At 39.0% G+C, this 16,210-nt stretch overlaps 1 protein-coding gene across 1 annotated transcript; it reads right to left on the minus strand.

The window, feature by feature from the left end:
• Window positions 1-2,553: 2,553 nt before the first annotated feature.
• CRP (C-reactive protein) lies at window positions 2,554-10,216 on the minus strand. Its single transcript, XM_060008629.1, is given in 4 exon segments — window positions 2,554-3,015; window positions 3,017-3,428; window positions 5,443-5,458; window positions 10,153-10,216. Coding segments are annotated over 4 exon segments (669 nt in total). The 3' UTR covers window positions 2,554-2,838.
• Between the last annotated feature and the right edge of the window lie 5,994 nt (window positions 10,217-16,210).

Consider the following 16,210-nt stretch of genomic DNA (forward strand, 5'->3'; position numbering starts at 1 on the left):
TATGAAATTTGACCCCTGAGCTGTGGACCCATGGATGTTAGACTTGGGAAATGGTGCCAGCATGATGAGTCTTTCTTCATTCCAAGCGGAGGAGCCAGTCAGTGGGATGTAAAATTTTCCCTAGGTTATGACCCTCTCCAAAAGAACCGAAGACCTCATCTTGCCTATTATGATGCTATTATCAAAGTTGTCCTCTTCAGCACTCCAGGTCATTCCACTGAGAGAGAAATGAAGACACAAATATCTTAAAAAGTGCACCTATGTGAGTCTGGGACAGTTGGCAGAAATTGGTAGAGGTGAGGGTCATTTAAAATGGGAGTTGCAGGATGTCAGGGCGGGAATACATGACTAGAAACTACTAATATAAGCATCAATCCACCAGCTAACTAGTTTAAATTATTAGGGAATCTAATTGTGTCCAGGTAAGCAGGAAGGGGACTCAGAGAACTCACTTCTCACACTATATTAGAACAAATAGGAGGACTGAAAATTACTAAAATATAAAAGAAAATTATTTAAAGCATGTAAAAGATTTACTTCATAAAAGATTAATCACAGGAAATTTAGAAAATTTTAGGCAGCAACTGCATTAAACTCTCAAGCAAATTGAAGAAAAACAGAGACTTGATGAAAGATGAAAGTTGAAGAAGAAAAACACACTAAATCCAAGAAAGAATTTAAGACAACTCAAAGCATTGTAGAATTTTAAATGACATTAGAAATAGTAAGGATCCCAATATGCTAAAGAGAAAACCAAATCACTTGTAGGGGAGCAAAATCTGCCACCCCAAAATGTTTCTTTGGCATGTGGATTATTTCAGGCTGAAAACAATCAAGGCCCAAAAGACTCAGGAAGAAACTTTGACCATCCCGCTAACTGCCTAAAAGTATTTAGATACAAGGACTGTTTCCAGAATATAGCTATCACCGGAGATACTTGCAAAGAATATGGGCTAGGGGATGTAGGGGAAACTCTGCAGGTCCTAGAGGTCAGAGTCCACTCTGTGTCCCATTGTCTCTGGTGGTCCAGCAAACATTTATTTATCAAACGTTTGCTTTTCCATCTCCGTGTGAATTGTCTTCCTCCCTTCTGAAGTCCCAAACCACTACCCCCAGCATCCTCTTTTGTCTTTAGCTGAAGATGATAAAGTGAGGATTTTGGTCATTTTGGCAAGTTACTCAATTTTTCTGAGTTCCTCCCATGTATACATGTTATTAAATTTTGTTTGATTTTCTCCTGTTAATCTGTCTCATGCCAATTTAATTCTTAGATCAGCCAAAAGAACTTAGAAGGGTAGAGGAAAAATTCTTCCTCCCTAACACTAATATGAAGGTTAGGTTTGAAAAAATAAAAGCTCAAAATATAAGGATAAAGGACACCGATAAAAGTGATCTGGATGATGGTAAATGAGAAGAAAAAATAATGGAAATTTCACACAATGAAAACTGGTGATCCTGAAGAAAAAAATAGAACAAATTAAACAGAAACAACAACAAAACATTTCTTTTTTCAATTTTTGAATATTCAAATTGAAAGGATTAAAGAATTAAAGATAATTCTAATATGTAATGACCTCATCCTGATGGTGGGGGAAGAATGCTGGAAAAATTCTATTCCTGTATTCTTTTTCTTCTTATTAATTAATTAATTATTTATTTATTTTTGGTTGCATTGGGTAGGTTGCTGTGTGTGGGCTTTCTCTAGTTGCAGTGAGCGGGGCTACTCTTCTTTGAGGTGAGTGGGCTTCTCATTGTGGTGGCTTCTCTTGTTGTGGCGCACGGGCTCTAGGCGCACAAACTTCAGTAGTTGTGGCACGTGGGCTCAGTAGTTGTGGCTCACAGGCTCTAGAACACAGGCTCAGTAGTTGTGGCGCATGGGCTTAGTTGCTCCACGGCATGTGAGATCTTCCTGGACCAGGGCTTGAACCCATGTCCCCTGCATTGGCAGGCGCATTCTTAACCACTGTGCCACCAGGGAAGCCCTATTCCTGTATTCTTTAGATAATTCAATAAAACACAATAAATGGGGTGGGTGTTCCTATAAAGGGAAATGAAAATATTGGCAGGACTACAGTTAGACACATGCAGCCTTTTAGGTGAAAAAAAGTTGGCTCAGTTTTTCTTAAACACTCATTAAAATGCAATGGCTCTCAACCTCAGCTGAACACTGGAATTACTTGGAGAGCTTTAAAAAACATTGATGCTTGGGTCCCACGCCCCCAAAATCAGATTTAATTGGCATGGGGTGTGACCTGGTAATTCTAATGTGGAGAAATGTATAAGACCCTCTGCTTGGCACTGTCCCATGGAAAAAGAGTGGTGAAAGGAGAGGGAAATACACTCCTCCCAGGGCACAAGAGCCCAGTGTGTAGGGCAGTAAAACATCAGAGCCAGAGACAAGGGAAATGTAAGGTGTAATCCCCAAAAGGCAACTTCAGGATTCACAAAAGGGCCTCAGGGCCATAGCTGTCATTTGACGAACACCTCACCATGTGTTTTATTTTTTTTTAATATATTTATTTTTTTAATAAATTTATTTATTTATTTGTTGGTTTGCTTTTGGCTGCATTGGGTGTTTGTTGCTGCACGTGGGCTTTCTCTATTGACAAGCGAGGGCTACTCTTCGTTGTGGTGCGTGGGCTTCTCATTGTGGTGGCTTCTCTTGTTGAGGAGCACAGGCTCTAGGCACGTGGGCTTCAGTAGTTGTGGCACACGGGCTCAGCAGTTGTGGCACGTGGGCTCAGTAGTTGTGGCTCATGGGCTGAGTTGCTCCGCAGCATGTGCGATCTTCCCGGACCAGGGCTCGAACCCATGTCCCCTGTACTGGCAGGTGGATACTTAACCACTGTGCCACCAGGGAAGTCCCTCACCATGTGTTTTATCCTTCAGCACCCGCCAGTCCAGGACATTAGGACTGAAGGTCCCACCAGCATAGATAGTGCTAATCTCTTCTGGTGATAACACATAGTCCCACATGTTCACATCTCCAGTGTCTCCCACCAAAGACTGTTTTTTTATCAAAGCCCCCAGCAAATGTGTCCTGCTCCTGCCTCAGGACGAAGCTTGCCTCTGTCTCCAAAGAGTATCCCCTCTTCATACTCCTCCTCACCATGGGCTTCCCATCCACCCAGAGCTCTGTAATCCCTGAGGTAGACTCCCAGGTCACACAGAAGTGCATTGGTACAGGATAACTCTCAGGAGGCTTGAAAAAGACATCAGCTCCACCCACGGATACACTGTATGCAGCAGTCTTTCCCTTGAAGAGGAGGATCTCATTATATTGTTGCTTTGTGGCATAAGAGAAGAGGCTATCGTTGTGGGTCAGATCGGTATAGACATGCAGGCACACGGTCAAGGCCTTAAGTGGCTTCGTTAGCTGTGCAGTCAGCGTCACAACGGAATTATCCGACTCTTTGGGGAACACAGACCTTTGTGTGCATATCTGTAGCATAAAAAAACAGAGAGGGGAAATGTCAGCAGCAGAGTTTTTTTAAAAAACAAAACTCAACTGAGTAAATTTAAAGATCTAATTGTCGTTATTCAATGACTCATGAAGTGGGCAGCATCCCGTCTAGCAGATAGAAAGGAACTTTGAAGAGCTGTACAAAATGAAAGCCTTTTATAGACAGAAGAGGGTGGGAAGAGGAAGTTCCTAGAAAAGAGTGGATTATTTCAGGCAAGGTCACCTTCCTATAGGGAAAGAAAGGGGTCTTATTGGGTGGATTACCTCATTAGAGAGGCCAGGTAATTTCACACTGACAGCTTAAAAGCCACATTCCTGGGAGAGGTGAAACTGCAATTAGGTTAGGTATTGCATCTTGGCTCGCTAACATGGGACTTGACACAAGTGACTCCATTTTAGGTCAGTTGTCTCTTTTTGTAAACGATTCCCCCCTTTTCATCAACCTGAGATATCTCCAGCTGGTGTGCAGGACCAGAAGCCAAATGAGTCTTCTTTGACTGTGAGATGTGTACCTAAGGTTCAAGTCCCTGGTTTTTGGCTGTCATTTGGGTAGTGAGGAGGACCGTGAGTCCCTTCCAAAGAGATTTAAGGGCAGTCTTTGTTCTTGGTGATTCCAAATCAGGATGGGAGAAAATTGAAACATTCATTTGCAGATTCATAGCCAAATTCTTAAGGAAAATAGAAGAATTCAGCACCCAGTCCAATTTGCAGATATATGACAAAACCTCAGGGACAATCAACAGGATGAGAATTTAATATCTACAAAGGTGCACACATAACTTTTCTCTCTAAAATCACCCCATTTTTAAAAATCAAAGATAACCACAGTGAAACTAATTTATTTGTATTAAACTTGGCCTAATTATTTACATAAATGCAGCAAGAATAGTGATTGACCATATAAGCTCTTTGGAAGACTGCTCCATTGGAACCTTGTAAGTAAAGTACCAAGCTAATTTTTCCAAGGGGCTTTACTGACTCCAGAAAGTCAACCTTAGTTCCTTAAAAGTGTCTGGTCATATCCGAGTCTATGCACATCTCCCTCAAATATGACATTTCTGTCAAAGCCTCAGTAGTATAACCAGTGTTTCCACTTGTATACTGTTACAAGGAGAACAGATTCTTATTGAATTTATGTAAATGACTAACTATGATGCCATGAAAAGAATATTTAAGAATTTTCAAATTTGCAAGAAATCAGGTAGAGAGAAAAAGTAAATGTTTCATCTTTGTTTACAAAGGTATACTTTGCCAAATTGCTTTAAGTCATAGATAGCTTAAGAAAAAAAGGTTTCCTGAAATCTGGAGAAAAAAATATTAAGAAAACTGCAATATTTCAAACAAAACAATTATAATCATCTTCCTTAATTCCTTCAGTCCCCTGTAATTAATATTTGTTTGCTTGAATCCAGTTTTTCCATTAGCTCTGTAAATTTTTACTCAATTTAGTTTTATGATGTTAAAGCTACAAGAAACCTGCACGTGTCAAAGTCCTTTCCAATAATCTTTTTGAAGATGAAGCACATTTGCAGAAACACTTCTGCAAAAGCATCTGAGTAAAAAAATAACTGTCTGGGGACTTCCCTGGTGGCGCAGTGGTTGAGAGTCAGCCTGCCGATGCAGGGGACACAGGTTCATGCCCCGGTCCAGGAAGATCCCACATGCCGCGGAGTGGCTGGGCTCGTGAGCCATGGCCACTGGGCCTGCGTGTCCGGAGCCTGTGCTCTGCAACAGGAGAGGCCACAACAGTGAGAGACCCGCGTACCGCAAAAAAAAAAAAAAAAAAATCTGTTGAGAGCTCATTATAATGGAACTGACAAGGAAATTTGGTTATTTCTGTGACATACAATGTTTTAAGATAAGACTGGAATTATGACTGATAATCATTACACCAGGATATGTCAGATTTCTAGGAATTCTCAAAATTTTATAAAATTTATAGCATATGCAAATACAACATAAAGGCGGCTTAGTATTACTTCTTCTTTGACAATGCTTCCAATATAATTTAATATATCAAATAAGCCTAATTTGTTTAACATCTCCTTTTTATAAGGAGAGAGAACAAGTGTTTTGAGATTTTCCAGGGGTCCTCTGGAATATCTCAAAGTTACTTTGAGGTCAAAATGACTTCATTTAGAATTTGATTTACAGGAAGTTTGTCAAAAATATTGAAAGATTGTAAAGCCCTTGGTCAAATAGGATCATAGGTCATTGCAAAACAATACTTAGTTATACATTTAACCATAATGACAATTAAAGACTTCAAAGGAAAATACAGAAGGTTAAATAGTTGTAAAGGAAAATGTAGCTCTTTTAATAGAGAAGACTCAGCTTTCTTAACTAATCAAAAGACGCGATAAGGACAGCACAGGAGGGCTTCCCTGGTGGTGCAGTGGTTGAGAGTCCGCCTGCCGATACAGGGGACATGGGTTCGTGCCCCGGTCTGGGAAGATCCCACATGCCGTGGAGTGGCTAGGCAGCTGAGCCTGCGCGTCTGGAACCTGTGCTCTGCAAAAAAAAAGATAGCACAGGAAGTTATTTTGACAAGACACAAAATCTTTGCTTTCTAGGCAAATTACTTGAAGTAAGAAAAAAAAACTTTTACAAAACTTTTACAATCTCTTATCAAGAGCACACCAATAGTTCAATAAAACTTTATTGTTTTCACAGAGAGAAAAGCAGATTCTAATTTTATACCTGCTTCCTTTTAATATTAAAATTTATTCACTCAATTAAATTCATTTCCATTTTAGTCAGTCTTGACCATGCATAAAACCCCTTACCAAAGATTCCTTTTCCACAAACCTTCTACAACTTTCTTCTTTACATTCATATTTTGTCCTGTGTTTTTTCCCTCTCCCATTCTGAAATAAGCAGTCTCTCTTTAGGACAAAATTACTTTATTTTCATTCAACAAAATGCTTTTTCATTCCTCATATCTTCTTTTACTGAAAACACACATCTTCTTTTCTTTACATATGGAGATATTCATCTCATTATTTCTGTTTTTAACCCTTAGAAAATTTAAGATTTAGTGAAATAAAGAAGTAAATAGTTGTGAACTGTCTTTTACTTTAGCATTTTGTGGCTTGGCAAATGTATAAATACTTTTTATTGTTTTTAGAAATATCTGCTTTTTCATAGTAAATTTCTCAGTGTGGCACAAAACATGTTTAATAGAACCAAACATATTTAGCTCCTCTGTAAAAGGAAGCCAAAAGTGGATAAACCTGTGTTCAGTAATTAATGTTTCAGTATTTTATCTTATTTGGAAATGATCTAAATATTTAATGATTGTCCATAATTTAGTTTAACCTAGCAAAACTTTAAGGTGTTAGTTTACCAAAAAGATTTGGGGAAATGATTTTATTTTTCTTAAAAAAATTTTTTTTTGGTATTTTTAAATTTTTTTATTTTAAAAAATTTTTTGTGGGAAAACTATTTTAAAAGTTCACCTAAAAACTTTTTTCCCACTTACATCTATTTAATTCACTTGTTCTCAACAGTTTGTTTACTCATGAAAATTTCATCATACCAAGTTATTTCTCTTGCTGACAAATTTTGAAACAGAGATGACATGAACTTATTTGACTAGTAAACCCAGGTAGAATAAAAGTTGTAGGTTTGCATTATTTTTAATGTTGGTAACTCTAAAGATATAACTCTGTAGACATTTTAATTAAACCAACAAGCTCAAATTATCATTAATATTCAATATTTTCCCAGATTGTGTGAACTTGAAAAGCATTTGGGTCAGTTTCTATTATATTACTGAAAATTTTAGAAACACTTTATTTAAGTGCCTAATTTTCTTTAAGCCAATTAAATAGTGCTCTTTTACAGATTAATTTTTGGCAATATTATCCATAGGTAGAAAAATACCATACATCCACAGCACAAATATATAGAGAGACACACATAAGTGACAGAGGCAAACAGAGACTTTATAGCTTTCATTTTAATATTACTGCCACTATTCAGGTACACTAATACACAGCTCACTAGTTATAAAAAAGCTGGATTTAAGTTGTTATGGTAGATAGAATAAGTTAAGGTTACCTGCTCAGATGGGTAAAACTTTTTAATAATATTTGTTATTATTATTATTATTATATATAATATAATGTTATTTGAGAAGACACTTAAAAGATTTTTCATTCACCTAAGTTTTAAATGACCTCTTCCTCTTTTGTTTTCCCCCTAATAAGAATTACCCTCCCTGGAGTTTGTAGTTTAAAGAGATTGGCCTAGAAAATAATTCCTGGAGAAGACCAGGTAGGACATTTACACCTCAAAGGTACAGGGAAGGGATGCAAGTTCCTCTGAGAAGAACTTTGCTTCTTAAAGCCAGAATTTTTACAATATTTATTTGAGATAAATATGGGAAGTTTCAGGATTGGTAAAAAGAACAGGTGGGCTTTGAACTGTTTCTAGAGAAGATAAGGGCAATTGCTCTTAATTCCTCAAAGAATTGGGTTGCAGCCTAAAAAATACCAAGCGGTTAATCCTCCCATCTAGCCATATTATCTTCAGTTTGCTCTCCTTCCCTCCCAGGTACATGGTTTTATTTCTCGCAGTATTGAACACCTCTTGGATGTGTCCAAGGGGTGTCCCCCAAAGAGGTTGCAAAAGATATTTTATTCCCCTCTCCACAGAGATCCAGGAGAGCTGGCTCTGATAAGAATTGTTACCTTTTGCTGGCTTCTGCCAGTTTTCCCAAGATCCCCTCTGCAAGCTCCAGTATCTATCAGAATTTGGCAAAGTTTTTAATTAATTTTAATTTAGTTTCCCTTTGGATGTTTAAGGGAATAACATAGCAGTTTACCAGAAAAATCCCTCAGAGTCTCATCAACTCTGGGAGGCGCCCATATGGGGCCCTCCACTGAAGGTAGACATGGGGTCTGTAAGGCCACTTTGGTTTACAGTAATGTAAAGACAATTCAGACAGAGGATCAGTAGACTCTGAGACTCAATTAAAGGAGCTAAAGAGGAATAGTAGGAATCACATCAATCTTAGACTTTTGTATTAGGTACTTCTTGTATCTTTTTCATTAGCCTTTTGCAATGCATTTATCAATGAAGCTAGTTTGGAATTTTGAAGCCTTTTGGAGACTTCTGCATGCTGATTAAAACTGGTATCTAATTCTATTTGTTTGATTTGGGAACCCTTACTTTCAGGTGCACTTCTTAAATAATCATAACTAATTGGAACATTCCCCATAATGGCCACTGTAATTCTAGATTGTTTTTAGTAAGGTTTAGCCATTTTTGTAGGTATTTATATCTTTTAGCAGTATAGTTCATAGACATAAAGTAAGCAGGTGTGCTGGAAGGCAGCGTGCTCAACTCTTTTGAATTCAAGGATTCGCTTTTTTTTTTTTTTTTTTTAGTTAAGACTTTGGGTCTCTCAGAGGCAAACTAATATCTAAGAGGGATGTGCCACTGGGTTGGGGATTGTGTGGTGTTTTACAGTGTACCTTCTAGCATGGAAATTTTCTTGAGGTTGGCAGGTAATCTAGTGTCAATATAAACTGTCCCATGACCAACTTACCCTAACACAGGAGTTTAGTTATGTGGTGAGCACTCTAACAGCTTTTAAGTGCCTTAGCCATGCTCACCAATTTTGTGGGTTTCTTTTTTTTTTTTTTTTTTTACTTCTATGAATCCCATTAGCAATAACCTTTATTTACTAGACCCAGTCTAGCTTAAGTTGGACCCAGTATGATCTGAAACCCAGTCCAGTTTTTCAGCTGGTAACAGCCAGCAGTTCCCAATATGGAATTTGGGGGTTGGGGAAAGGACTGAATCAGCAGACCCCCAAGAATAGGGACTGCAGACTGGGGTTCCACACAACGGAGAACTCCAGACTGAGCCATCGGTCATTCCCAACATGGAATCTGGGGACAGAACCAAGGGCTGAGGTTTCCAATCAAATAGGGAACTGACTGGCAAGCCAATTAGATCAGGAGCTTGATGCAAAGAGAGCAGAGCTCAGAACATAGAGCAACTTACCCAGGGCCCCTCTGAAAAGGACAGAACTCCAAAAGGTCTGAGGGTACAATGCCCGTGTTTCTTGTTTTAGAAGATCTTGGAAGGGCTCTGTGGATTCCATCGCTGACACCAAATCTGCTAAATTAAGTCAGATTCAACTGAGTACATTTAAAGATCTAATTGGCTTTAATTCAATGATTCATGAAGCAGGCAGCCAGCCATCTAGCAGACAGAAAGGAATTTCAAAGAGCTGTACCAAAGGAAAGGGGTAGGAAGAGGAAGTTTCTAATGAAGAGTAGATTATTTCAGGCAAGGTCACCTTTCTATGGGGGAAGGAGAGAGTCTTATCAGGTGGGTAACCTCTAGTCTTAACCAAGTAATTTCATATTGACCGGTGAAAGGTCACATTTTGGGGAGAGGCTGAAGCTGCAATTAGGTTAGGTATTAGGTCTTGGTTTGCTGACATGGGGCTTAACACGAGTGACTCCGTTTGGGGCATGTTGTCTCTTTTCTAACCTTGTTAGGCCACAAACATGTGTTCTCTCACTATGTATAGAGAGATTGGATTTAGAAACCACAGACTGCCCTCTTTCCCAGAACACAACCCCTCCCCCACTCTGACTATTTTCCCTAACTTGGCTTTGCATAGGTAGCCCTGATACAAGAGCCCAGCGCCCACCTGAAGCAGTGCCTACCTGTCTGGGAAAAAGCACTAGGGAGGCTAATGATGACCAGGAAACACAGTGACAGCTTCTCCATGTTCCCTCCCTGCAGTCACTGTGCCCAGAATCTAGGATATTCTCCTGGAAAGAGTAGCAGCGGCTGGGCTATCCGGGGCTTGGACGCCTGAAATCCCTCTGACTCAGGTCTTTTCCACTTTCACCTTATAAGTGCAATAGTCAGATTGTCTCAGCTGATGGTTAAATGATTTTCCAAAATCGCTCCTTGGAGCCGTAAATCAAAGCTCTAAGAGCAAACAAACCAAGACAAAACAAGAGATCAATATGGGTCATTTATTAGAGAGTCCATGGTGCCTACTGGTGCTCCAACAGCTCTGTGTGGCAGTGCTTTGTGAATTGAAACAGTCACACCCTGTGAATCCATTCTGGAGAAATGCTGTTAAAAGTTTGGGGGTGGGGGAGACATTTTACTCACAAAGACAACCATAACACCACTTAGGATAGTGAAAAATTAGAAAACTGGGGCATGTTTAAGGAAACTGGATACATCTACCTCCACTAAATAGAATGGATAGTCCTTTAAACTATTGGTTGGTTGTGAATTTTATGCTACAACATGTAAAAATGCTTATAATAGTATAATATGGGAAAAAATAGCGTAAATTTGTTTATACACTATTTTTTAAATGAAGTAACTAGTTTAGAAAAAAATCTATTAGGGATACCCCCCAAAAAGTAAGTGTCCTTATCACGGTAATGAAATTATTGTGTGAAGGATATGCTTCTCTCATTAACAACATTTCCATAATGTAGTTATATTGCTTATAAAATAAAGTGTGTGTGTGTGTGTGTGTGTGTGTGTGTGTGTGTGTAATTAAGAAGTAAGGAAAGAGACAATAGAATAAAGATAAGTAGCCCTTGAAGCTCCAAAAGCTACTGTTTCGTTTTATGAATAGGACACCCAGTCTGTGGCTATTTGGCTTTAATCCCAAAACATTATAATTTCATGTAAAAAGAATCTTGAGCTTATTCATCATGAGTTTTCCCATTGCCATTCAATGAGAAATTGATAATAGACATTATTTATTATTTGACTGGAAGAACTAACTGACATGCAGATAGCATATTCTAAACACACAAGAGAAAAGAACTATTGCAAATTATAGTATTGATACATTTCTGGAAAGGTTTGTTTTGTTAACTATATAATGGTATATAGTTAAATTTTCTTTTAAATTACCTTTCCCAAACTCTTTGCATCCTATTTTTTAAAAGACTGACTTAAAGTACTTGCTGCAAAAATTTTTCTCTTCTTACTGTAACCATTTGCCCAATTAAAGATATATGCATAATTTGAACAGAACAAAATATATATAATAGGTAAAAGATTGGGACAAAGAAGGAAGGTGTTTTCCCAGTACCCAAACTGCCTTCTCATTAACCTTGGGCTCCCCAGGTAAGTCAAAAGAAGGCACCTACGAGTATGATGGGTGGACTCTTTGGAAATGTTATTGATTTCAAGGAGCCCATCACATTATCAGATCTATGTCCATAATGGATATTCTGAACACAGCTTAAAATTGAAAAAGGGAGAGAGGCAGAGAGACATAGAGATAGGGAGAGTGAGAGCTAAAGCAATAGAAAGAGAAGACAGAGAAAAAGGAAAAGAGAATTTGAAAGACCTTCTGGGTGAACCGTTTCACAAGCCACCCCTGGTTCCAGTAATCTGCCAAGACAGCACTGTAACCACTCATGCCATATGACAGAGTCTTGGGTGAACTTTACCAGAAGAGAGGTGTAATAGATCAGTTTGCCATGTGACATTTTTCCTGCTCACATATGTTTGTTTGGGAGGCTTCTCCTCTCTTCCTTTTACAGTTCATGATGCCCCTGTAAAAATACTTAAATATTTCAGCTTTTCTAGACATCTTGGCACTTTGGTTTCTCCCTGATTTAAAGTCCCAGTAGATCAGAAAAACATTTCAATTGTAGAGACACCAAGTACTGACTGGGGATAAAGAAAAACATTGCAAGACAATGTTTGTTATCTTGTTATCACAGTGCAGTTTTAGTGAATAAATAAGAGCATGGTATATATAGAGCTATCATTTTATTTAATCCTCAAGTACCTACAACTCTAGACTCCAGTGCCTAAAGAGCAAGTTTGGTGTGCTCTCAGAGTTCAATCTGGAACCCCTATAACATGGGGAAAAGAGGAAGCAACGGACAAGTCGGTCAGAAACAACACATCCAGTCAGAGACAACAGTAGTCTTTTCAAAGCTGTCACTCAGCCTAGAACAGTGGTTCTCCAGCCCCCACTGTTGGAGACTCGGCTGCACATTGTAATCAACTAAGGAGCTTTAAAAATACTGATGCCCGTATACCCAGACAAAACAATAATTCAAAAAGATACATGCACCCCTATATTCATAGCAGCACTATTCACAGAAGCCAAAACATGGAAACAACCTAAATGTCCATCAACAGATGAATGGATGAAGAAGATGTGGTACGTATATACAATGGAATATTACTCAGCCATAAAAAAGAATGAAATAATGCCATTTGCAGCAACATGGATGCAACTAGAGATTATCATACTAAGCGAAGTAAGTCAGAAAGAGAAAGACAAATACCATATGACATCATTTATATGTGGAATCTAAAATATGCCACAAATGAACCTATCTACAAAACAGAAACAGACTCAGGCACAGAGAACACACTTGTGGTTGCCAAAGGAGAGGGAAGGACTGGAGGTTTGGGATTACCAGATGTAAACTATTATATATAGGATGAATAAAGAACAAGGTCCTTCTGTATAGCACAGGGAACTATATTCAATATTCTGTGATAAACCATAATGGAAAATTATAATTAAAAAAAAGAATGTCTCTATGTGTGTAACTGAGTCACTTTGCTGTACAGGAGAGATTTGCATAACATTGTAAATCAACTACACTGCAATTAAAAAAAATTAAATTAAAAAAAAATACTGATGCCTGGATCTCACCAGCAGAGAATCTGCTGTAATAACCTGGCGTGTGACCTGGAAAACTGGATTTTTAAAAGCTCCCCAAGTGATTATAATATTAGCATCTAAATTTGAGAATCATTGTCCTAAAGAATTTCTCATATGATTCCGTACCCTTGATGAATGCTTCCTAGAATATGAAATGATGTCTAAGGGCACACCTAACAGTGGAAAAGGTAGGGGCTTCCAAGTCAAAGATCTTCGATAGTGTGTCAAGGGCATAGGTTGCCTAATGTTATGCTGATGCCAAAGCTGAATAGGATTTTTATGTGCAATCCATTCTCCCAAACATAAAATAACAAAATGAAAAGTTGGGAGATTGCCAGTGCCCCAGAAAAGGTAGTTTACATGCTGGATATATGGCATCCTGGAATGGCTTCTCCATGAGAAAACATGCATGCATCTCCATACCCTCCCTACTCCACTAGGGGTGTAAGTACAGCCTATGAACTTTTACTGCATGTGGCAGTAGAAAACAGTGGTTAGAAGCATGGGGCTCTGTAGTCAGACTGCCTAGGTTCAATCCCAACTCTGGGCAAGTTAATTAACCCCTCTGGACCTCAGTTTCCTCATCTGTAAAATGAGGACTATAAAATAGTACTTGCCTCATAGGTTGTCATTAAACCAATCAATATACCTAAAGGACTTTAGAGCAGTGCATGGACTATGGTAAGAGCTCAGTATGTGTTTTTAAGACTGTCTGTGATCTGCCCTGTGTGCTTAAGCAATTACCATCCTGGGAGTGGTGGTGGAAACTTACAAGATTACTTATCTGTGTGTATTAAAGGACATGGGGTAGAGGGATGAAACTGAATGAGTCTTCAGATAATGTACGAGAGGCAGGGCAAGGGGATAGATAACCTGACTCAAGATGCTAGATCTTTCTTTAAAGATCACCACCTGCCTTCAAGCTTATTGGGAGCCAGGCATGTCTTCCAGATAAGACATCTGAGCTGCCAGGAAGACACTAAAGTGATGGTTCTAAAAACATATTGGGCAAAAGAGCTTGTGAATTGCAGATTCCTGGGCTCTATATCCAGAGACTCTAATCTGGTAGGTCTGAGGTCAATGAATCTACAATAAACACCTTAGGTGATGATGATGCTTGTATTAAGCAGCCCACAATTTAAGAATCACTGGACCAGGCAATCTAGGAAATTTGAGCTAGGAATCTGCATTTTCTGAAGAAGAAGGCTAGCAAGGCCACTTAATCCACTTTCTGTTACAGGAGAAATGAAAAGATGCATAGATAAGATGGAGGCGGAGAACAGCAAGGAAGGCATACAGGCAAGTTTTGCCGATCCACTTGAGACTAGAGGTTGGTTATCTTAGGATAACGTTATTTAGAAATCGACACAGCACTCCTCTTCTTTCCCTGGGAGTCTAAGGATCAGAAATCTATGCTTTTGAAACCTGATTTGCGTTTTCTGTTTTTTTTCTTTTTGGCCACATGGCTCGCAGGATCTTAGTTCCCCAACTAGGAACTGAACCCAGGTCAACCACCAGGAAATTCCCTGGGTATTTATATCGTTGGTGTTGTTGTTTTAACGATCTGGAGTTGTTTGCTTTTTTTTTTTTTTTTTTTTTTTGGTCAGTCCTTGCTTCCGTGGAGATCAAACTTAGCGATAGTGAAAAACATAGGGAAAAAAAAATCACAGACTTACCATCCTACCTAATTTGTCAACTGGTACTCCAAATCCATTTCCATCAGGCTCAGTCCCATTTCTGGGGAGGCTTGTAATCTTTCCTCCAGGCCCTGGATGGACCACAGGGAAGGGTCCTCAACCACTCATCTGGCTGGAGACATGCAAGGCTTATCATTATACCCAATGATCCAATATTTCTCCCCAACACAGGGAGATTTTAGGTGCCTGATCTGCACATCACCATGCTGCATCCTCTGCTAAGGTGCTCACACTTGGGTCACTTCAGGTCTGGACCTGAAGGCCTGGCTCATATTCTTATACCAGCATGGCTATTTTCAGTCTTCAAAGGAAAGTGTCCTATCAGGTAGCAGCCTCCAGCATCTGCTTATGGTTTTACATTTATAATCTCTGACATGTGCAATTGGTCTACCCCAATGTTTGGCTGTAAATGTACTAAAGTATCTCTTCATGCTACTTCCCTTGTCACACCTAAGCTTCATTTCATTGATAGAAGTATACAAATCCATTCTCCTACCCCCTTTGAAGGAAAGAAATGTTTATTGTCTACTGTGCATGTGGCCTCCGTATAGTTTATTTTTCTCAAGGCAGCCCTATACAGTAGTTTTTATTGTAGGTTTTATATATCATTTGGTCCTCTTTTTTTTTATGTCAAGTTGAATTTAGGCTTTATAGCTTTATTTTTTTTTTATTCATTTTTTGGCTACGTTGGGTCTTTGTTGCTGTGTGCAGCCTTTCTCTAGTTGCAGCGAGTGGGGGCTACTCTTCATTGCAGTGCACAGGCTCTAGGTGCACAGGCTTCAGTAGTTGTGGCTGACGGGCTCTAGAGTGCAGGCTCAGTAGTTGTGGTGCACAGGCTCTGTGGCATGTGGGATCTTCCCGGACCAGAGCTCGAACCCATATCCCCTGCACTGGCAGGTGGATTCTTAACCACTGCACCACCAGGGAAGTCCCTCTGTCTTTTTAACTTGAGCCTTAATACCTGATTTTACTTCTGGACAAACTGGATGCATGATCCCTGCTATAAAGGAAAACCAGTGCTAATGACATGGCTTCATTGACATCAGCTAGAAGTGGCCTTCCTGGATAATTGATCTTACTCTCCATTTACTGTGACAAAGAATTGCTTAGAACTAACTCACCTAAACCAAAATCATCCTCTTCAGTAGATGTCATCTAATATTTAATTGGATTATGTCAAACTACTCTGTATAGTACAACAATACATCAGTTACCTTGAGATTTATTCTCTAACAAGATTACAGTGAAGTATTCACCAGTAAGCCAAATTTCTTAAACATTCTAGGAATGCTTTATTGAGATTTGTTAATGTTCACCAAATGCAAATACAAGCTTTAAAATTTTTTCTGGCTA

This window comes from Delphinus delphis, chromosome 1, assembly GCF_949987515.2.
Source record: "Delphinus delphis chromosome 1, mDelDel1.2, whole genome shotgun sequence".
Lineage (NCBI taxonomy): Eukaryota > Metazoa > Chordata > Mammalia > Artiodactyla > Delphinidae > Delphinus > Delphinus delphis.